The following is a 23,824-nucleotide window of genomic DNA, read 5'->3' as shown; positions in this document are numbered from 1 at the left end:
TTACAAAGCAAACATTATAATCCATCCTGATAAAATTAAGTCTGTACTGGTAACAAGGTTTTGTTTTTGTTTTTCAGTTTTCTGTGTTTTGTTTGGTTTCATTTTATTCTTTTGGTCATATCTAATCAATGACTGGGGTTTAGGTCATCTGAGGGGCACAAGGGGACACTCCCACTTCCACTCCTTAAGCAGGCAGGAACACCACTCTGAAGGAAACATGCGCACACCTGCCCTTAATTACAGGTAGGCCAGAGAGGTGGGCGGGGCCAGCAGAGAGGGCGGGGTCCCGAGGAACGTCCAGCACAGATTAAAAGCCCAAGCTTGCCGGGCTGGCTTCAAGTCCTGAGCCAAGCACTGTTGACTTGGGGCTAGTTCATTAACCCCACGGGACTTCAATTGTCCCACCCGGAAGATGGGAGGCACAGCTAAGGGATGTTGGGAAGACTAAGTGTGTGCGGGGTAGGAGGCAACAAACCAAAAGACGACTCATCGTGAATTCCTCCGCCCAGCGTGGCACACAGCAAATTTGTGGAGGAGTTGATCTTTATGATCTGCAGTCTGCCATATCTTCATCACTTTGTCTCACTACGATGAGCTTTGACCCCGATTCTACAGATGCCAGTCCAAAGTCACACGAAGAGATGGCAAGATCAGCCCTGGAGCCACAGTGCCCACGGTTATTACTGTCACCACAGTAATCACCACTTACTGGAAGCTAGGTGAGGGGGGAGGGTACTTCACAGATTAGCTCATCTCTGGCTCAAAACAACCTGTTTGAAAGGGTGTCCTGTTTATGAATGGAGAGACCACCTTTAGTTAAGGAAGGAAGAACAATGGTATGATCCCTATTCTGAGTGCAAAAACCTGAGGTTTCTTCCACATCCATCTGCCTTCTGCTTTACAGAGATCAGGAGCCAGACTTGAAGCCCAGGGAAGCCTGACGGCATGGCTTTAAGGTCGCCAGTGTACTAGGTATGATGATGGCCACTTTCAACCCCAGCACTCTGGAGGCAGAGCCAAGAGGATCAATGAGTCAGGGGCCAGCCTGACTCAAGTTCCAGGCCAGTCAAGGCTACTAGTGAGACCCTGTCTAAAAAAATATAATAACAATAAAAATACATTCTAAAACCGCATTATTAAACAGAGCCAGGAATGTCCTCTCAAGGAGGGATCTGTTGTCCTGTAGTATACAGAGGCTACCTATCCCCAAGGGCAAGCCTAGATTCCTATCTAGTTCCTTCCAGACAGTTTGCTCCGTGGGTCATGGGAAAGAAATTAAGATTGCATAAAGATGAAGCACAGCACAGAAGTTCTTGGCCGTTGCATTTTTAATCTTCTGGGAATTGGAATAACGCACATCATCTCGAAGTAAAAATCTGCCTTCTCACAGCTTTCTATCAAAGAAGTTTCTTCAGTAATATGTGACTGGCTTAGCTAGTGACATATGGCTGAGTCACTAATGACTACACTGACTTCTTCCAGCCCTAACCTATGTGATGGTGACAATACAACAGAACAGTGAGGGACATCTCCATTCTAAAATACATAGCAACATAAAGAAATATGTGTTGAGATGTCTACTATATCTATATATCTATGTAGATATATGTCTATAAGGATATATATAGGTGATCTCTCTATATAAATAGCTAGACATAGAAATATAGATATAGACATAGATATAGATATATTCTAGCTACTCAGGGGGTTAAAGTGCTAGGACCCAAAACCTGCATAATTTAGTGAGACTCTGATTGAAATTTTTAAAAGTAAGAAGAGGGCAGGGTTATAGATTAAGGGCAGAGCTCTTGTCCAGCGTCTATAAAGTCTTAGGTTCTGTCTCCAACTCACTCTCCATCACATAGAGATGATGTATCAAACCTGTGTTAATCAGGTGCTTACTGGATTGTTCCCTGGGCATTTGTCTTCAACCATGTACTTACTCCTCGAAACTACAGCTTTCTGTTGTTTCAAGGGAAATCACTTGACAGAAAAACAGATTACAAAGTGAATTTGCCCAGTAGGCTGCTGGTTTTAAAGAAAAATGCTACTTCATCCCCTTGTTGGCTAGGAAGAAGTGAATCTTTTTTAGGGACTCTGTTCCATCAAAGGTCAGTTTGCAGCCCACACCCCATTGCTTGGCAGTGGGACAAACAGGTAGGGTGGTGACAAGCCTGCTGTGACTGACTCTGCAGAGGGCTCTGCCCACAGTTTGGTGCCTGCCAGTTCTAGATGAAATTTGACTTTAAATAAGCATCCAAGTCAGGAAGCCCTGTGCTGGCCAGTATACCATCACTGGCTGAACCCATTAGTTAACTAAAAAGACAGCAACTACTCCTCTTACTATGAGACACCTGCCCTCTCTGAGCCTCCAGACAGTCGCAAGCTGTCAGTGGCTAAGAGCAGACTGCCACAGGGCAAGCCACTAGCTTTCCACAGAACAACAAAGACAGGACTCTGGGAATTTGTGAGATGCCTATAGCTCACTGTGGCAACGATTCAGAACAAGTACATGTTTGGTTTCCTAACTTCATCTTGCCTAAAACCTTCCAAAGGAAAGGGGTAGAAGAAACTGTCATTCCAACCCTAGGCAACAAATGCCTTCCATTTCAGCAGAGAACCTTTCATTGAAGCAGATATCAGTGACCACAAATACTCTTATAAAACTTGACCTCGATGCCTCTGTGGCTTTAGAGTTTATATTTTGATTATCTCATCTAAGCAATGCTACCGCTGTTGCTCTGTTGGTGACAGTCCCAGCAGAAGGGGCAGCTGGGTAGCAGTTTCAGCTGGGAGGCAGGCATCAGTAAGGGCAGGACTTGGAATTCTCTTCTACAGATTCCTGACTGTCTTTGATGAAAGAGTCCCTGGCCAGGAGTCAAGAGCAGAACAGGAATGCTGGGTGCAATATCTCAGTCTATTGCCAGCAAGAGAGCCATTTGTGTCTCGTCAATCTTGACTCCTGCTGACAGCCCAGCTTTCTTAAAAATATATTTGGCATAGAAGAGCAAGAGAGTGGGGCTTTAAAGAAGACAGTTTCTGGACAAATACACTCCTCCATCACAGGGCTATACTATATAGATAATTGTCTTCTAGTAACAGAGCCCCTGCCATGGACCATTATTCGTGAGATGAACTTTACCTTACCCTGTGTTAACCTTCACTTTGCCTAGACTTTACCAGTAAGAAAAAGAGAGTCTCGTGGGGTCCTTTTTAACTTGCAGCCAATCATATCACACACACGACGGAATCAAAGACTGGAACCAAGTTTACAGGGTCTACGTTCTATAAAAACAAAACTCGTGTGGCCCTCCCTCTTCTGCCTCTCTGCCCTGGGTTTTAGGTCTGCCTCTTCCCCGGCCAGCATACATGAAGATGCCTGTCCGTTTTCCAGTGGCTCCTGGATCACCACCATCACGCTGGCCTGTGCTCCCAGGTACAACATTGAACCCTCTCCTCTCTAACAGACATCCTGGAAGTTACAGGCACACTCCAGGTATTCTTAACATCTAACACAGGAAGCTGCTTTTTGGGGAGGCAGTCAGACCCCCATTCTATACCTTTGGCTTCACCCTTAAAAGAATGGAGGGCAGTTGTCAAGGGATCTCTGGCCTCTGGAGGCAATTTCGAGTACCAGCAGCTCAGATAATACAGAACCAAGGGTGCTTGGTAATCCATCTATCCATCTCTACGCGTTTTACAACCTGTGAAAAACACTGCATACTCTAGGACTTTTTCAGTTTGATAATTCGGACAACTTTGCCAAGCAAGCATTGCCCTGCTTCCTTCTTTTGTATCCCACGGAACTCAAGGGAGGTCCTCCCTTGACCTCGGGACCATAGGAGGTTCCTTGGAAGCAGCCAGCTTGCCTGCAGGGTGCACTCAGGAAGGTCCTGGTCAGCAAGCACTTTCTTTTGGAGGCTACCCATTGGTCTCAGGTTTCTAACCTAAGTGCACTTTGGAATCACCCCGGGAGCTCTGAAGCAATAGAGTTAATCCGTCGAATAGTCTGGGCGGCTGGATCTGCTAAATCCAAACTTGATTTTAAATCGCAGGCAGGCGGGCTAAAAACGTGAGCCTTAGATCACACTTCGATTCCCTTAGTCTCCGAACTGAGGCTGAATCTGAAACTGAGGGTGAGGGGTCAGGGTCGGGGTCTCTCCCCATCGGGTTTCAGCCAGAGCTCTTCCATGGCAGCCTTACACTTCCTCGGCTGGTTTCAGAGTCTGACGACGCCACCCCACCCCACCCCCATAACTTACCAAGTTGGCTCGGGTGGCCCTGGAGTACGTGGATCTCAGCACCGGGATCCGGGCTAGGGTCGCAGATCTGGCAGGACAACCGTGCTGCGGCTTACGGTCCGAGATCAGGAACTGGCGGGGATTATGGTCGGCCGTGCCCCGTCTCGGCTCGGGTGGGCTCTGGGGAGGGAACGGGGCGGAGAGGGCGGAGGAGGCGGGGACGGACCGTAGCGCTGTCCCCTGTCCGTCCCATTTCCCGAGCGGGAGCCGCCGCACACTGTGCCGGACGAGCAGCCGCTGCGCTGGGGGAGTGGGCAGGCCTCAGAGTTCGCCCAGGGGTGACACCCTGGGAACTTGTCGTGCCAGCTCTGCTAAGGCGCCCAGAGCCAAGGCCCGCCCCCTGAGAGTGCCACCCAGCGCCTGTAACCACAACCAACCTGGGGACCTGGGCTTGTTATAAACTAAGCAAATTTCAGTTTGATTTACTTTCAGAGACTTTCAGATTCTTCCTCCGGGTCCGCCGTTAAGTCTTCTCTCGACCGCGAATATTCTAGAGCCTTTTTGTTTACCGTAAGGAATTACGTGAAGGAATTGACAATTGACATGCTAATAAACCTTCGGGATAATTTTTTTTAAAAAAACATTTTTGACAATTAAGCCAAAGCGCGTTCAGATTTCTGGCCACATGTAGTCGCGGCTATGAAAACTCGCATGAAGTTGACCCTCTGAGAAAAGCAAAACCGAAACTTTGCAGGCACGCTGGGCCAGGGTGTAAGGGTGGAGGCCTCTCTTCTGCAGAGCGCTGCCGACAGATTTTATTCTAAGAGTCTGATCTGTCTGCACCCGCTGGAGATGGACCCAGGGCCACCTCCCGCCCACTGTTCACTCCTAGTCTTCTGCTTTTTGAGACCGCTGTTCCTTACTTGTTATTTTTGGACTTTTCGTTTTGGGATAATTGGGAATTAATAAAGAACTGGGAGAAATAATACAGAGATCCATGCACCTGTGATCCAATTTGGCCCAGTCTCGTGGTGCAACAGCACAAAACCTACGGAAAGCAGAAAACAGACTGTTAATAGAGTCAAGGTCCAGAGCAGGTCCACCACAAGCATCCTCTTACATCGTCCTACACTGGGCTCAGCCTCTGGCAACCACAAACGTGTTCCCATTTCTAGGAAGTTAACAACACTTGTAAATAGGTGGAACTAGGCTGCACTTTGGGATAACATTTTAAAATTCTGTATTGCACGTGTGTGTGCGTGTGTGTAAGTGTACGTGTACATACATGACATGATGCACATGTTTCAGGGGGTCCCAGAACACAGGACCTGGTTTTCTCTTTCCACCATGCATGGTAGGGGCATGACTGAACTCCAGCTTGGTAGCAGGCACCTTTACCCACTGAGCAATCTCACCGGCTCTAGTATTTTGCTACTGTTTTGTTTTCATTCACTATAATCCTAAGAGGATTCCCCTAGACTATCGATTGTAACAATAGTGACTTCCCTTTTATTATTGTGGTTGGGCAGTATTCTGAGGCAAGAGTTCCTATAGTTTTAAAAACACAGTTTACCTTCGTGGGGCTATTTTCAGCCTTTGGCATCAATTTCTCAAAAGCCTGTTGTGCTGTCTTCTGAAATAGCTAAAGCATGTGACATTTCCACTGCTGACCAGCTAAGAGTCTGCTTCATAGCGGATCTCCAGCCTCTGCTGCTGTCCCATTTCATCCTGGCCATTTGGATAGCTGTATTGTCCTGGTGAGACATCACTGTGGTTTTAGCTTGCTGATGACGCTGGACTTCTTGCATGTCACTACATGCCACCCGTATCTTCTCTTGAGGAAAATATGTCTCCGTGTCTCTTGTTCATTTTCTAAAATATTTTCTCCAATTCTTTGCCTTTTCTTTCTTCCTCTTCTTTTCCTGCTTCTTCCCCCCACCCTCTCTGACAGGGTTTCAGCTGTCCTAAAACTCACTATATTGCCAAAGATGTCTTAGTTAGGGTTTTCTGCTGTGAACAGACACCATGACCAAAGTAGCTCTTATAAAAACAACAATTAATTGGAGCTGGCTTACAGGTTCGGAGAGTCAATCCATTATCACCAAGACAGGAACATGGCAGCATCCAGGCAGGCATGGTGCAGGAGGAGAGGAGCTGAGATTTCTACGTCTTTATCTTAAGGTTGTTAGCAGAATACTGACTTCCAGGCAGCTAGGATGGGGGTCTTAAGCCCATGCCCACAGTGACACACCTACTCTAACAATGACACGCCTCCTAATAGTTCCACTCCCGGAGTCAAGCATATACAAACCATCACAATGGCCTTAAGCATCCCTTTCAAGATCTGGGATTGAAAATATATGCCACCATGGGACGACATGGACCAAACTCAGGGCATGCCAGGCAAGGACTATTAGCAACCGAGCTATATGCCTAAGTCCCCTGCCTGCCCTTTCATTCTATGATGTCTGGCTCATTCGTCTTCCTTTGGATGGGTCATACATTTGGAGTCAAGTTTGAACTCTGCCAATTCCTAGATTTTAAAAACTGGCAGCTACCCTGCCCCTCGGCATTGCTGGTGAGGCTGCTGTGTCACACGAACGTCAGTAGGTGGCAGTGAAGAGTCTATACTCAGTGTTCTGATCTATGAAGTGAATGATTGCTAGCCTAACACAAAAGCCTGAGATGACCACCAGTCTGGTGTTGCAAAGGCCCAGATGGGCTCCCAGGGTGAGGAATGAGCCAAAGACTGGACGAACTCTGCTTGAGACCCTGGAACTGTGGGCCCCAGATGGAAGTGAGCCCCAGGTAGACAACCCCCATATGGAGCCATGTGGGCAGGCTTGGGGAAGGAGCAAGCCCAAGATGATCACCAGTCTGGCATTTTGAGGTCTGGATGGGGAGCTAGGCTGAGATGACCACCAGTCTGGCACCAAACAGGTCTGGGGGCGGGGGTTGGGGGCAGACCTTGCCTGAGATGACCCATGCCACAATACATAAGTAGGACATAGCACTCCTGAGACGACCCCAGACACTCAGAGACCCTGAGCACCACCGAGAAGAGCAAGTGGTGGAGAAACAGAGGAGGAAGGGAAGCAGAAGGATGTGGATACAATGAAGAAAGGCAGAACTGGAGAGTAGTGGGAAATGGCCTGATATGAGTATAATATGATATGATATGATATAATATGATATGATATGACATAGCATGACATGACATGAGATGACATGACATGATATAAGTATCCAGGACCTGGGATCACGCTGTGGTCTTGGCCTGTGCTGCCACTGGAGACCATGTCTGGGTCCATGGCTCTGCAGCAGCAGGGGTATGTTATGACCAAAGGCCAGACAGATCTGGCCCCACCCTTCGCCTGAGTGTGATGGGAGAGCCGACCCTGGGGGGATGTGAGATTCAGAGAGTTGACCCCTCCCCTAGCCAGCTGCAGTACTTAGAAAAGCTTCCTTATCAGCCCACCACCTCCATCCTGCACAAAACCCAAGAAGCACAGTGGAGTTGGCCCTGGATTACGGAATTGTGGGTGGGTGAGTGGTTCCAGAAGGGGCGAATGTGGGAGAGCTGGCCTGTAACTTGTCTGCCACTTGGTGACAAGGACCAGGGAGAGACCGCCCCGTCCCCGCCCCTTGCCACCTATGACGAGGAGGAGAGCTGGCCCTGGGTTATGAGAGTGGGAGAATTGGCCCCATCCCTCCCCTCGCCTGCTGCAGCATTTGGGCCCTGCACCTTGCCTAGGCAGCACAATAGAGCTGGTCCTGATGGTGCCGGTGTGGATGAGCCAGCCAAGAGGGCAGGAGAGCAAGAGAGCTGGCTCTGCCCCTTGCTGGTCACAGCATTGGGTGGCCTGTACAAGGCTCACTCCGGTGGTGTGGGTGCAGAACAGGTGGGCTGGCCAGCTCTGATACCTCTCAGGTCCAGACCCACGGCTTTGAATTGGGCTGTCACTGAAGAACTCCTGGGCTGGGGTCCATGAAGGGGCTGCTCCCACAGATCCCAAACCACAGGATCTCCATGACACAGGGCAACAAGATAGCCAAAGGAATCCCAGTGAGGATCTAGTATTGATAGGGTAGCAGAAGCCAGAGGCTTCAGACCAGACGGAGGACCTATCGTAATGAGTCATTTGAAAAAAAAAAAAAAAGGTGGCCAAAAGGGTTTAACTATTTGACACACTGTGAAAAACAACAGCTTCCACAATGAGATTTGATTTTTCTTTTGTCGGGGGAAGGTTGCAAGGATGGAGGGCAGGTATTAGAAGAGAGGGAGGTGAGTGGAACTGAAGTGCTGTGAAATTCAACAAGAAACAATAAAAAAGTTTAAAAATTGGCAGTTACATCTTTTTTTCTAGTAGTTTTACAGGTTCAGGATTCTATTGTTTGTTTGTTTGTTTTCCTGAACAGGGCCTTGTTCTATAGCCCAGACTGGACTCACACTTGTGGTCCTCCCTAAGTTCTGGGGCTATAGGCTATGCCACCATGACTGGTCAGTTTATAGCAGACTCTTAGAGTCTAAAGTCCTCCCTCTCCTTATAAAGTGTCCCATTGCTGATTCAGGATCACTTGTTATAAAGGTTCTCCCATGAAATTACCTTGGCCAGAAATTAGTTTGGTGTATTCTTGTGGGTCCTTCGCTGAGTTCTCAGTTCTCCTCCATCACTCTGTATACTCAGCCTGCTCCATCACTCTGTGTACTCATCCTGCTCCATCACTCTGTGTACTCATCCTGCCCCATCACTCTGTGTACTCATCCTGCCCCATCACTCTGTGTACTCATCCTGCTCCATCACTCTGTGTACTCATCCTGCTCCATCACTGTGTAGTCATCCTGCCCCATCACTCTGTGTACTCAGCCTGCTCCATCACTCTGTGTACTCATCCTACTCCATCACTCTGTGTACTCATCCTGCTCCATCACTCTGTGTACTCATCCTGCCCCATCACTCTGTGTACTCATCCTGCCCCATTACTCTGTGTACTCATCCTGCTCCATCACTCTGTGTACTCATCCTGCTCCATCACTCTGTGTACTCATCCTGCCCCATCACTCTGTGTACTCATCCTGCCCCATTACTCTGTGTACTCATCCTGCCCCATTACTCTGTGTACTCATCCTGCCCCATTACTCTGTGTACTCATCCTGCCCCATCACTCTGTGTACTCATCCTGCCCCATTACTCTGTGTACTCATCCTGCTCCATCACTCTGTGTACTCATCCTGCTCCATTACTCTATGTACTCACCCTGTTCCATCACTCTGTGTACTCATCCTGCTCCATCACTCTGTGGATTCATCCTGCTCTGTCACTCTGTGGATTCATCCTGCTCCATCACTCTGTACTCATCCTGCTGCATCACTCTGTGGATTCATCCTGCTCCATTACTTTATGTACTCACCCTGCTCCATCACTGTGTACTCATCCTGCTCTGTCACTCTGTGGATTCATCCTGCTCCATCACTCTGTGTACTCATCCTGCTCCATCACTCTGTGGATTCATCCTGCTCCATCACTGTGTACTCATCCTGCTCCATCACACTGTGTACTCATCCTGCTCCATCACTCTGTGGATTCATCCTGCTCCATCACTGTGTACTCATCCTGCTCCATCACTCTGTGGATTCATCCTGCTCCATCACTGTGTACTCATCCTGCTCCATCACACTGTGTACTCATCCTGCTCCATCACTCTGTGGATTCATCCTGCTCTGTCACTCTATGTACTCATCCTGCTCCATCACTATGTACTCATCCTGCTCCATCACTGTGTACTCATCCTGCTCCATCACTCTGTGTACTCATCCTGCTCCATCACTATGTACTCATCCTGCTCCATCACTGTGTACTCATCCTGCTCCATCACTCTGTGTACTCATCCTGCTCCATCACTATGTACTCATCCTGCTCCATCACTATGTACTCATCCTGCTGCATCACTGTGTACTCATCCTGCTCCATCACTATGTACTCATCCTGCTCCATCACTCTATGTACTCATCCTGCTCCATCGCTATGTACTCATCCTGCTGCATCACTGTGTACTCATCCTGCTCCATTGCTCTATGTACTCACTCCTTCATCAGCAATTACAAAGAGTGCTCATTTTATTGTCATTTAAAAATTTTCCTTTACCTATTTCATTTTGACAGTTTTAGAAAAAATGGATCATGTTGTAATTTTGACAGCAGATTCGTTAAGTCTGTTCTGGGTTTTGGGGAGAGCAGAGAATTTTATCATGGGTCTTTGCCATGAATATTATCTTTGGATTTTCCAACACATGACTGTTACCATTCGTCTTCCACCCACTTATGCCCACCTTGTTTTCTTTCACCACTGTTCTGTAGTTTTCACTACACACTCTGCTCATAGCTTTCTCACTATTATTTTGGGACAGAATATCATTGTGTGGTCCATGGAGACCTTGTACACAATCTTCCTTCTTCTACCTCCCAAGTGCAATGAATATAAGCACACATCATTGTGCGTAGCTAGTACTTTCTTTCTTTCTTTCTTTCTTTTGAAACCAACTGTGTAATTGTGTATATGACTGGTCAGAATTACAATGTTCCAGCCCACGTGGGAAATTGTGAATTGTGGTGGTTACTTAAGTTAAATACCGTATGTTCCATCACCCTGCCTCTAGGTATAAATCCAAAATAATTGAAAAGTAGGATTCGGAAGTATGTGTACATAAATGTTCTTGGAAGAAGTATCTGTAGTAGAAAGAGAACAGCCCAAGTGCCCATGATGGAATGTGGCTAAACATGGCGTGTGCACACAACTCATGCTATTCACCTACAAAGAGATGTGAAGTTCGGGTGCTGCTACATGGAGGCTGAAGCTCAGGACACCGCACCGGAGGGACAATACAAACGACGCCACTTCCATGAAATATACACAGCTAAATCCACATTCACAGGGAACAGGCTGGAGGTTCACAAGGGTGAGAGAATGGGCAAGACTTTTGTACCGGGGTTCACTTGGGTGGCGTGGTTTTGGAACTGGAGATGGTTATAACACTGTGAAAAATGCCAACCGTCCACTTAAAATGGCTACTTCATAAAAATATAGCTCAAAAACTGCGACTGAATGCTGGTGGTGTTCTTCATTGTCGTTGTTGGCTTATGTGTGTGAGTGTTTTGCCTGCATTACGCATGTGCACTGCATGCATATCTGGTACCGTGAAGGTCATAGGACCTGAGCCTCCAGGTGGATACTGGGAACCCCACCCCCAGCCCCCTGGAAGAGCAGCAGCTAGTGCTCTTAGCCACTTAAACTCTCCTTCTGCTCCCAGTATTTTTTTTTTTTTTAACTTTTACTATATGCGGACTGAAGTGCAGGGCTGCACACAGGCTACGCAAGCTCTCTCCTTTGGAGCTATAGCTCCAGGCAGCCTTGTTTCTTCTTTCATTGCCTATGTGTCCATCTCACGTGGACAGGAGCACAGTGGGCCTTTTGTATATTACCTTGTATCCCATGGCCCTGTTAGACTTAACTGATTATGGAGATTAAAGAATCTTTCTTGGTCCTCTCTATGAAGACAATCTTGTCAACCATGTATAAATGGGGATAGTTTAACTTTTTGTTTATTATTATTATTATTAATATTATTACATTGAGAGAGACAGAGATATTGAGGAAGCAAAAGTAAGGAGGGACTGTTATCTAAAAGAAGTCCAAGAACAACCTGAAGGGGTCAGTTCTCTCCTTCCACCATGTGAGGTGAGTCTGGGTCTCAAACTCAGGTCTCCAGGCTTGGCAGCAAGTGCTTTACCTGCAGGGCCTTCTGACCGCTGTTCACTCTGCGACCGTCCCTCTCTTCTACTGGAGGACACAGGCTGGAACATGTCACTGTGCTGGATGGGAGCGCCTGTATCCTTTTTGTTCCCAACTCCGGGGGTAAAGCATTTGACATTTTGAGTGTAATGTTACCAACCACAATTTTTATGAACTCTGTCAAACTGTTAGTCCCCCTTTCCTACTTTTTTAAAGTGCTTTAATTGTGAACGGGTGTGTGGTCACCTTTTCATGTTCTTTTCTCCCTGAAGTGGCTTGGCAGATTTGTCAATACCACACCATCATGACACCTATGGAATAAACCCCACTTTGTTATGACTCCCGACTCTTAGGTACAGCTGACTCCTATTAACTCCTTTTTCCTTAAGCATTTTTTAAAGTCCACACTCATTAAGAGTACTGTGGGTTAATTTTCTTCGTATTGTCGGTTTGGGTACCAAGCTAATACTAGCTTCATAAAAATGGATTAGGTAAGGTCAGCCATTGTTCTGTTTCCTTTGCTCTGAAACTTTCGTTATCTGAAACTGACACGGGCACGAATTTGCTTTGGCTCAAGTCTGCATCCCAGATATTTACCCACCACTCCGTTCCAAACTGCTTGCCATTAGCTTCCTGTAGACAGCACAAGGCTGGGTTGTTTTAGATCCATTTTTCAGTTTCTATGTTTTAATTATATTTAAGTTTAGGGTTTTTTTAAAAAAAATATGCATAAGTGTTTGCCCACGTTTGTATGTGTACCACCTGTATGCTTGGTGCCTGAGGCCAGGACGGGTTAGTGGAGCCCCCGGAAATGGAGTTATAGGTGGTTGTTAGCCATCCTGTGGCTGCTGGGAACCAAATCCATGTCCTCTCCAAGAGCAGTGAATACTCTTAACCAGAGCCTTCTCAGCAGCTCCAATCATGCACTGAATCTTAATATGACAGTGGGCATACTGAAACAACACCGCCATCTTGTTTTTGCTTTTTAGTTGAAGCTTGTCATGATCCTCCTGCCTCAGCTTTTCAAGTACTGGGATTATAGGCAAGCACACACACACACACACACACACACACACACACACACACACACAGACAGACAGGCTTTCTTTTTGTCCTCTAATAGTGAGCTTCTTCTTCAATTTTTTGAGTAAATCCCTTTTGTATTTATTGGTTGTCTACCGGGTGTTACACATTCAGATACGGAAAGCTTATCTTCTTGGCTTTCCTCTTCTAACCATGTTCTGTATGTTAGGACCTTGGCAGCTAGGATTGCGACTTGTGTGCCATTGCTTTGTTTGAATCAGGAGATTGAGGAGGGATCCTAGTGCACTTATCCTAATCCTTCTGATGTGCAAAGGAACTTTCTTTTAGTATTTTTCTGTTTATTTTCTTTGTTGTTTTGGGCAGGATGGCTAGTAATATTTTTAAAAACTTGTCTTTCTGTGCCTTACTTTGACCCCATTGTTCTGGTTTTCCGGCTCTCCATCAAGTATGCTGCTTCTGGGCTCCACCATTTCTGATGGAAAACATCCTGTCACCGAAACTGCTTTTTCTTTCAAGCATTAATCCTCACTAGTTTCAAGATGTTTTGATTTTTCCAAACCGACTATGGAGTGCTTTGGTGTGCATTTCCTTGGGCTTGCATGGGGTTCACTCAGCTACTTCGTCCTTTGCAAGCCTCAGGATGTTTTTGGCTTCTCTGCAGCCTGGTCCCTTCCAATATGTCAGCTCTTTTGTTAGGAACCAAAGAGGCTCCAGAATCTCTTAGCTTTCTGGTTTTGCCTCCAACCTGCTGCATGTTTCCTCTGACCCCTGGCAGTTCTCCACCACACAGCTCACTCACTCCTCCTTCCCGTTGTCCCCATGGTCTGCTGCTGAGCACACACTGAATTTTTCGATTTCAGCCATAGTTTTTGATACTAACATCATTTGGGTCTTTCCTCTGTTTATTGAGCCTCTCTATGTTATCACTGGCATCCAGCAGGATCCAGTGCTTGCTGTGGCTTTTCAAAGGTGGCCGTTTACTCAGTCACGGTGGGAAGTGACAGCATTCTCATGAATAAGGCACTCTGGCTTGGTGATCTACCCTTTGCTGTTGGGTGTTGCAAACAGTCACAACTATAGTGGCCTATATTAACCCCAACCTGTGGCAGCGTCAAACCCATAACCTGGCCCTTGTGAGCACTGCACACTAGTCAACTGAACTAGCTCACCACCAATGGCTGTCTGAAAGTCTTTAACAGATGATCCTAACATGTCACCCCATCCTTATTATTTACCATCTAGTCTGGGAGTATCCTTGTTCTTGGAATATAATCATTAATTGGAACCATAATATACTGGAGTCTTATAAGGCTCTGGGTCTATTTAAGTCCTGTTCCAGCTGGTTCACTCTAAAACTGTTCTAGATGGAGGGCAAGGGGAACCATCAGCAGTAGATGGGAGTTAACACCCCCATGGTTCAGATGACTTGCTGAGAGAGGGTGCTGCTACCAGGTCCTTCCCAATCTTGTTGACACTACATTTAAGGTGGTAAAGGGGTTACAGGATTTCTTGTCTTATTGTGCACGTGCATGTGTGAAGCCAGGCTCCTTTCCGGGCCTCTGTTGTGTTGGTGGAAACAAGTCTTCAGCGCATCTCTAAGGCCTGCCTGGAGTGTTTGATCTCTGAATGTTTTTGATTGCCAAGCTGTTCCTTTCCTGGTACCATCAGGGGAGCAGGCTGTGTGGGTACACGCATTCAAGCACACCCTCTTTACTGTCTCCAGGGCATGGCTTTTTCAGTCACATGCCTGAGCTGTATGTGGCAAAAGAAAACTTGGGGAATTTAGCACTCTGGGGCTTGGGTCTTAAGGCAATACCATCTCCCCAAACTTTCAGTCTTGCCCCAGTTTGTTCCATAAATAATACACAGAGAGTTTTAGTTGTACTTAGCTGGAGAAACAGGGAAAAGCACACCTACTCTATCTTCCCAGAAACCAAAGTCTCCATACTGCCCCACCAATTTTGTGGGGTTGTGGGGTTTCTGTTTGCTGTTCTTTGAGAGGAGGCTTTACCATACAGACCAGCTGGGACTCAAACAATCCTCCCACCACAGCCTTAGTGCTAGAACTGTAAGCACACAGTTCTGTGCCTAGTAAAGCTGTTGTTTATGCAGGAGAGGGTATGCAGAGGCCAGAGGCCAGCCTTGGTGTCATTCCTAGGGAGCCAGGGTCTCTCCTCTAACTGGTCTGAGAACTCTGCGAGCAGGCAAGGCTGTCTAGCCAGCCAGCTCTGTTCCTCCAGTAGGACTGCAAGCTTGGAAGACCAGAGTCTTTGAACATGGGTTCTGAGGACTGACCTTGGGTCCTCCTGCTGTGTCTTAGGCACCTTACCAGTCCAGGTATTTAGCCCCAAGCTTTCACTTTTGCTGCTTCCACTGTGGGAACTGGGGCCAGCAAGTAGGAGCCATGTTAGGCTTTCCTCGGGGTTCGGGTTTTTTATCCTACTCTGAACAGAAGTGCTCCTGGGCTAATGCTGCACGTACACCCAGCACCCACGGCTACTTCTTCCCAGCCTCGTTCTCGGCTCTCAATCCACCTCGTTTTTCCGGGACAGGAGCTGGCACACGTTGAAGATTTCTGTTCTTTTTCTGCAATCTAGGACCCAATTATAATTTTGTTTTGTTTTTGTTTTTTAAGAGTTGTATTGTTTGTTAAAGGCCCCAAATCACTGATTAAACACGAAGGAATCCCCTGCGCCACATGATTACACACATCTGTCACTAGATATAGGAAGGCTGGGAGGCAAGACAATCCTGAATGCAAGGCCATCCTGGACTACAGAGCAGGCTTATGTCTCAAAAGTGAAAGAAACCCAAAACTCCACTGCTTGATAATGGTTGCTACTGCTTACTAAGAGCCAAGGTATGTCCTAAGCTTGCCACATGTTTACTCATGAAATCTTCAAATTCGGGTTTTTGAGTTTTCCCTACTTATACAGGTGAAGCAACTAAGGCCCAGTGAACCAGGGCAGTTCATCTGGACAGTGGGAGCTCAGCTAGGTCCAGGAGCACAGGACTGTAATTCCAGCTACACGAGAAGGTGAGGCAAGACGGGTCACAGGTTCAAGGCCAGCTTGGCTCCAGCCCACAACACCACTTAACACAGACTATAAGGTGAAGTTGCTCCAGAGGGTCTGAGCTGAGCACAGTGAGGTGGAGCTTTTTTTAGGGGGGAAACCCCTTAGAGCCATGAATTCAGTCAAAGGACAATGTATCATCTTTGTATTTCTCAAAGCCTTAACACCTACTCTACATTTTGCTTACTTCTTACAAGCCAATTGGACACAAGCAGAAAGCAGACCGAGAGCAGCAATGCGCCACTGGGCTGCAGACCTACTATCTGCTGCTGAGGTCTTCCACACAGTGCCGCCTACAGCGGTGTCCACAGAGACCCCACAGCCATCACCGCTTGCACAGTTTAATTTCTAATCCCTATCCCCATTTCAGTTCTTTATTACAGTTGAAAGTAAAGAATCGCCTAAGTGAGAAGCCCTTCACAGCACTGTTGAGAATCAATAGGTAAAAACCGAGAAGGTCCAGACTCCTGCCCGCAAACATTAAAAACCCTTCATACTAGCACACATATCTTCAGAGTCTGTTACGACAGTTTTGACTCTCCCTTTTTGATGATGTCTTCCATTTCGTCTGAGATCTTTCCTTTATAGTCATTTGGTTCTATCGCTTTTAACTTCTCTTGGTATTCCAGAGGCAAACCGTTTTCTTTCGCACCCATGCAGATAACCTAGGAATGGTTAGAATAGGGAAACCCTTTTAGTTAGGAGTGTGATTTGGTGTAGCGCCACAGCTTTGTACTGTCAAGATCCACAACACTGGCTTTAGATGACTAACGAACTGGTGCATTTTAAAAGGAGAGCCAGGCAGTCAGCTGTCCCTCACTCTGAGCGAGGCTACAGAAGAGACTTTCTGAGGCAGCTGAAGCACTGCCAGAGCGTCGGTTCCACACGGCAGCCTGACGTAAGATGATTTAATATTAAAACGAAATGCATGGTTATGGTATGAAACTTACGTGACTTTTAAGGAAAACCACACTCTTTAGAAATAAAATTAAATCCCGTTTAAATCAAGACCAAGCTTACAGGGAGCGGCTCTGTCGGTGGCATTGTCTATTCCTGCTTGGGTGAGACACAGAGGACAAGGGACTCCCAAGACCCTAACTGGTCAGACGCTCAGCACCTGTGTAACCCTCTACAGCAGCCTAGTCCCCACAGGCCACAAAAGGTCCCATGGAGCATCCGGCCTCACATCCCTCTTGGGTCTTGAGTGTTGGAGGGTGGATTCCCTGACTCCAAGGATGTAATAGCTATCATTCTTAATTCATTTTTGATCAAAGGGTTCATGTGAAACTGTACATTCTTAGAAGCTTTCTAAAGACGAAATGCTCTAATTTGGCTCAATGAATCCAAGCAGCTCACCTTCTTATACTGTGGTGACGGGGGCGCCCTCTCATAATTCGTCATCAGGTAACTTCTGCAGGTTATCTCCTCCCCTTCTTGAGTTGAAACTTTAATTTCTATTACAACGTACACTCCACTTTTAACTCCTTCTTGCCTGAAACCAAACAAACCGTACTTTAGCTACACGGGACCCAGGAGGATGGGTCTGAGGTGAGATGTTTTACTCGAGTTCAAGTGTAAGATTAACCATTTCTCCACATACGCATGTTTACTCGCTGTGTGCTAGGGAATGCAGAATGTCAAAAGTACATTTAGCATGTCTTAAAACTTTTTTTTTTCAATAGGGTGTGACTATGTAGCCCTGTCTGGCCTGGAACTCACTATGTAGAGCAGGTTGGGCTTGCACACACAGAAATCTATCTGCTTCTGTCTCCTGAGTGTGGAGATTAGGTCTGAACTAAATACTTACAGACTGTTTTTACTGGTCATTATTCCCTTAAAAGGAAAGTTGTTACAGTAAAATACACTGATATTGTATTAGATGGTGAAGTAACCAGGAGAAGATAAAGCAGTACTTGGTATATATAGGCCACATGCAAGTATCATGTCGAGTTACAAAGGGATTTAACATCTATAAATGTTGGTGTGCTCAGGGGTGGAAGCAATACTCTGTGAACACAAAGGAATTTCATTTGGTACACTTGTAGCTGGCCTGTCTATTTCTACTGTCTGAAAACATGCTTCAATAGGCTCATCTTTACCTTTGTGGCCCTGAGGCTGTATTCCCTAGAATACCAAACCTGAGGGAACAAGAGTCCATGATCTGACAGCAAGAGAATGTCAGCAGCTCTTCCTGGGCAGACTGCACCGTGGCGGACGCCCTGGCACACAACTCTGAGGATTTTCCTTCTGCTGTGCTGTCCAATGCCTTTACAAATTATCATTACTTATTCGACTGCAACCTCAAAGAATCTTAATTCGCTTTCAAAATCTTTTTTTTTTGACAATTATAAGCTTCGTAACCTTTTGCAATATGAAACCAGAAAGATCATTTTTTAATAAGAGACAAGGAGAACTAAAAAATAATGGCTTTCTTTTTTTTTTTAACCTAAGAAAGGTGAGCGTCGCCCTCAACCAATCGATGAGTGTGACCCTCCCCTTCTAGACGTGTTAGTAAACTCCTGGTTTCTAACTACTGTCCTGACTCTGAAGAGTATCTACAGTGTGGGCACGGGTGCGCATCCCTCCAGCCCGCTTTGCATTACACATTGTTGGAACTGATAATTAGAAGCCACCTACTCATCCAGAGAACTTAAATTGCTTTTGTTCATTTTCCACACCACTCCCCACACGTCATCGCCAGGACTTTGAAAAATGGTAGCTATACCTCCGTGCCACCTCTCACTCACTCTGCCTTGGAAATTGCCGAAGTCGAGCTTAAAGTCCTGCAAAGGAAACCAAAGCAAGATGGTCAACACCTGTCTGAGCACAGATGGCTCGCACTGGCCTCCGTGCAAGCAAAACGTTCAGCAAGCTTGTGTTTCTGTGTGTACAAAGCTATGAAGAGATCAAGACCCAAAGATCAGGGACTATAAATCCTTTCTTATTTTCCTTTAAAAATGAAACTTATACTGAATATACAGGCATCTAAACATAAAAAAACAAGATAAAATAAACTTAAAGACAAAAAGATCTTTAAACCCCAATATATTGCACAATAGCTTTAGCTTTCTTTTCTGGTTTGTTTTTGGTAAATGACATCTCTGTCTACTTAAATGCACGTGTATTTACTTAGACTTGCTGAACAATGGTTACACAGGGGTTATGATAGATTTTTATGTCTACAGAGCATCTTACCTGCAAATCACTGTATTTGTCCTAAGGGAGCTGGCGTGTGTGTGTGAGAGAGAGCATTAATCTTCATGTACTGTACCAATTTATTTCCAGTAACCTAAGCCCAGCTTATACTTACTGAATATTTATTGTGTGCTATACACACTAGCTATTACTTTACATAGACCAATGGCTTTGCTCAATTTACAACAGAAAACCTACAGCTGAGAAAGATTAAGCCTCTTCCCTGAGATCTCATAACTAACAAGCAACCGAGATAACTTCCTAACTTAGCTTCTGCTATTACTGATGGGCAATCGGGGCCGAGGGAACTTGCCTTGTGTGGTCTAGGAAGATGTCAGTCCATCTCTCCAGGGCTTAGTTTCTTTAGTAGCACAAAAGGATGGGCTAAATGACAGTGTTGTCACTCCCTTCTGGTTTATATTATCCCTGTCACCTATGCTCGCTCAGAAACCTTGTTTGATATTTCAGGGCAAACACTGGTCCACATGACAAGGCCCTTCACACAGAATACTGGGTATTCTAGCATCAGTAGATCTGATCAAAGCTACAATCCACACCAGAGACTGGCAGCCTACTCCTAAATACAGCAGGCAATGACATCCCCTGTCTGGTTCCATGGCTCAGTGCTTGTGTGTGACACAGGCAGCTGCCTCTCCAGATCAGCTCTTTCTTCTGATTTAGGCTTGACCTGATCTTCTAGCCTCTTTGCCAACACTCACTCTTGAAATGTCAGGGTTTCTTGGGGTTCAACTTAGGCCCTTTTTGAATTTAGCAAGGTGCCCAGGACAGCCCCACTACCTCCAGCATCTTCTAATACCATCGGACGCTTTAGCCACCTTTAAAATCATCCCACATCTCTCTTCAGAGGCTCAAAAGCACTTAGATCTGGGAACAGCACATAGAAAGGGCCTAACAAATGTTCACAAATATTTACTGTTCATATGGTTATCTAGAAAGCGTCTTAAACTCAATGCTGTACAAAGTTAGTTTATACTTCTTACCTCCAAACCTGATTCTCCTCTGTGAACATTATCGCCATCATCTATTTGGCTGTTCAAAAACTCGAGTCACATTGCTATCCCTTCCCTTCACACACACACACACACACACACACACACACACACACACATACACACACACACACACACACATACACACACACACACACACACACACACACACACACACACACTCATCAAGTCTTGGTGATGTTATCTTCTGGGGATTGCTCTGAGCCATCTACCTTCTCTGGCACCACCCTATTAGATCACGGTGGCATTACCTCTGACATGAATGTGGCAAAATCTTAACTGGGCTTCTGATACCCTCACTTGTCCCGTTTGGCATAGTGACTGGAATGAGCTTTCAAATAGGTAAATCTCACTCACAGCCTGTAATAGACTGTCCAAAGTTCTCTGTGGTCATGTTCGGATGTGACACTTTCCAGCCCCCATGCCACATCTCCCTGCAAACAGGAGCCATCTCCTTTTTCTCGGGGTCCTTTGAAAAAGCTATCCTCGCTGAGAGCATATTTTTTCCTCTCCTCATCTCCATTCAGGTCTCAGCTTAAAAGTCATGTCCAGGAGGGCTTTACTGAGCACCTAGGTCAGGTCCTCTGATCACGTATTCTGTTGCACCTTGTATGTCCTCTTTTAAGGCGAACCACAGCTATAATGTATCATTCATGTGGTATTTCTTTCCTGAGCTCTAAGTACTTGAACTCCTTTCCTACCCTCTTATGAGTTTTACATAGAGTACAGAACATGACTCCCATTTCTAAAACTTCAAAGGCTAGGAGCTGGTTGTCAGATCGTCTTGCTTGCTAAGTAAGGATGTGGATACATGGTGAGATTTAGCCAGTAAGGGCATTCCGCGGTGGCTGTCAATTAGAGGTAGTGTTTAAGATCATCCGGGACTCCACTCTGGGTTTCAGTTCAGGGCTGTGGTAAAGCAGCAGACAGGAGCCAGTTCCATATTGTGTTTACTAGTTCAGGAAAAATGCTGCCCAGCTTCTAGGGCAGGCCTGCCTGTACTCCAGTCTTTCAGGTGAACCCGTGAGCTCTCTAACAGCCTTTCAACATCCGCTCCTCTCCCAAATCTCCTTTCTTAAATCAGCCGGTTTCTGTTGCCTGACTTGACAAGATTAGCAAAGTCGGCTAAACTTGTCAGTGGGCCCGCACACAATCAAACTGTACAGCAGAAAAGCCCTCCAGGTAGTGAGGCTGCTCAGTCATCTTTGTAACCCCAAAAGAGGAAATGAACTATGGTCAAAAGCAACACTTTACCAGAGTTAAAGTTCATCAGGCTACTGTCCTGAGAGGACACTGCTGTCACTATTGAAGATACGGCTCCAGGTCCTGATCCAGGTCTCAAGGCCAGGACCGCTCAGATCCGGAAGAAACGACAGGCAGAATTTCACAGGACCGTAGAATAGATAAGGTATGCACAGGACAGAAAGCAGCTAATTCTCAACTCCGAAGCAACTATTAAAGGCATCTTATAGGATGCTCGAAGCCTGTGGAAAAGGGCAGCCGGTGGAGGGCTGCGAACTCCGACGGTAGCCAGAGGTTCCCGGCAGGGGTCGCAGCTATCCCGCCCGCCCGCTCGCCTGCTCGCCCGATCGCAGGCACAACGGCACTGACCTGCAGGCGCGCCACGCAGCAGAACTCGGCTGAGGGGTTTCGCAGATGGATCCTCTCGGTCAGCAGATTGCTGCCGTAGGCGAAGTACAGGAACGTCTCCCCCTCCTGGCCCGCATGGCCCTCAGAGTCGGAGCTCGCCATGTCCACTTGTCCACGCCAGCAGCGTCAAGCACAGAAGAGCCGGGACAGCACTGCTAATAAGAGCAGCGCCCCGCCACCCACGCGGGAGCGCAGAGCGGCGGGAGGAGCTGCAGAGAGAGCACGCTGCCGATTGGCTGCTGGCTTGCCGGCGTGAGTCAACTACTACGATTGGTCGTCTACACCTCCTCCCGCCCACTGGCGTCGCTTTTTTATTGGATACATCCCTCGGATGTCCGGCCCCCTGCCTGAGGCGCCGCTGATTGGCAGATCTAACGGACAGCTCGAGAGCGGCTACTGGCGACTGTGTTGGTAGGGGTGACTCTGTTTTCCCCGCCTGGCGGTGATCGCCCGGGTTAGCCAATGAATGGTGCCTTAGGTTCCGTACCTGGTACAGGTGAGACAAGGCCTCATACTGCTGCCAGCCTAGCCTGGAACTTGTGGCGGTCCTCCTGCCTCAACCCTCCTGGAATGGAAAGGCTAATTCTACAAGTTTTCTTAGGGTCACTACCTAAAGTTGCTTCTCTTGATGCCTGGGTGGCATTTCTCCACGTTCAAATCCTGACGTGGCATTTGCTAACCAGTTGACTCTGATCATCATTGCCATCTGTTTCCTCTTTTTAAAATGGAACAACACAAAACGTCCATGTTGTTAATCTTGAAATGAAGACTGGAGTGCGAACTGAAGGTCTAGAGCCTTTGATCCTCAGATACTAATAATCTAAATACAACTCCACACTGACAGGTGCCAGGATTCCTGGAGAAATGACGAATCCAGGTCAAAGCTGGGAATGAAAAATGTATGTCATTCCCTTCTGGAAGTAAACCAAACTAAAACAGAAAAGAGAACCATATTGCCACGCTATTGGTGGTGAAGACGTCATCGCTTTTAAAAAGTGGTTAGCGCCATCTTCCTTGAAACTCTTGTGCCATGGGAGCAAAGTGGCAGAAACAAAAGTGCAGTCTGAGGGACGAGAAGAAGGATGAAGCAGGGGTCCAGGGTTGGCTTGTGCACCCACAAAGTCTGCAGGAGCAGAAGTCAGGGATGCTGAAAGCCGGGACGCCAGAACAAGTTGCTGGACTGTATGCTACTGACGGTAGTAAGTCTCAATGGACTTGGAACGTCATATTGTGGAGATCACCTGGGAAACCGACTGCCTTTCTTACAAGCAAAATAGTCCCACTGGCCCTCTGCCCTGGACCTATGGCACTTGTGTGTGTGTGTGTGTGTGTGTGTGTGTGTGTGTGTGTGTGTGTGTGTTTATACACAATAAATCCTCTTGATGTCAGCTGAAGAATAAAAAAGTATTCTGGCTAAATGCAGAGAAGGTGGGCAACAAACCTTCTTGTCAGCAGACTCAGGCCACAGGGATGTTCACAGGGTATCAGTTATCCCCTAAGGATCATTGCTAGTCTTTGGACAGGGCAACCAGGACTGTTTGGGAAACCTGACCTCTCTCACCTGATGGCCAGTCAATCTGGTCACCAATAAAAGAAGACTAGCCTGACACAGTCTTCTGATGGGAAGCAACATGAATCTGGGCATTGTGGACTGCATCTTTAATACCAAAACTCAGGAGGCAGAGGCAGGCAGATCTCTGTGAGTTCAAGGCCAGCCTGGCCTACAAATTGAGTTCTGGGATAGCCAAGGCTGTTACACAGAGAAAACATGTTTTGAAAAACAACAACAGCAACAATAA

General features: G+C 46.7%; 2 protein-coding genes across 3 annotated transcripts in view; both read right to left on the bottom strand.

Moving 5' to 3' along the window:
* The window catches only part of NOD1 (nucleotide binding oligomerization domain containing 1), a 51,014-nt gene extending 46,543 nt beyond the window's left edge, over nt 1–4,471 (bottom strand). For both annotated transcript variants that reach the window (XR_013975404.1, XM_080931922.1), the window contains exon 1: nt 4,263–4,471. The gene's annotated coding sequence lies outside the window, so the exon portion shown is untranslated. The remainder of the gene's footprint in view (nt 1–4,262) is intronic.
* Nucleotides 4,472–16,366: 11,895 nt separating this feature from the next.
* GGCT (gamma-glutamylcyclotransferase) lies at nt 16,367–22,206 on the bottom strand. Its single transcript, XM_080932587.1, has 4 exons — nt 21,987–22,206; nt 18,787–18,932; nt 17,506–17,641; nt 16,367–16,814 (listed from the first exon to the last, which is right to left on the bottom strand). The coding sequence occupies exons 1-4, from the start codon at nt 22,125–22,127 to the stop codon at nt 16,671–16,673; spliced, it is 567 nt and encodes a 188-aa protein (XP_080788713.1). The 5' UTR covers nt 22,128–22,206; the 3' UTR covers nt 16,367–16,670.
* Nucleotides 22,207–23,824: the final 1,618 nt, after the last annotated feature.

The sequence above is a fragment of the Micromys minutus genome (genome assembly GCF_963924665.1).
Source record: "Micromys minutus genome assembly, chromosome: 18".
Classification (NCBI taxonomy): Eukaryota; Metazoa; Chordata; class Mammalia; order Rodentia; family Muridae; genus Micromys; species Micromys minutus.
Note: the sequence above shows the minus strand (reverse complement) of the source record. Positions and strands in the feature narration are given on the sequence as shown.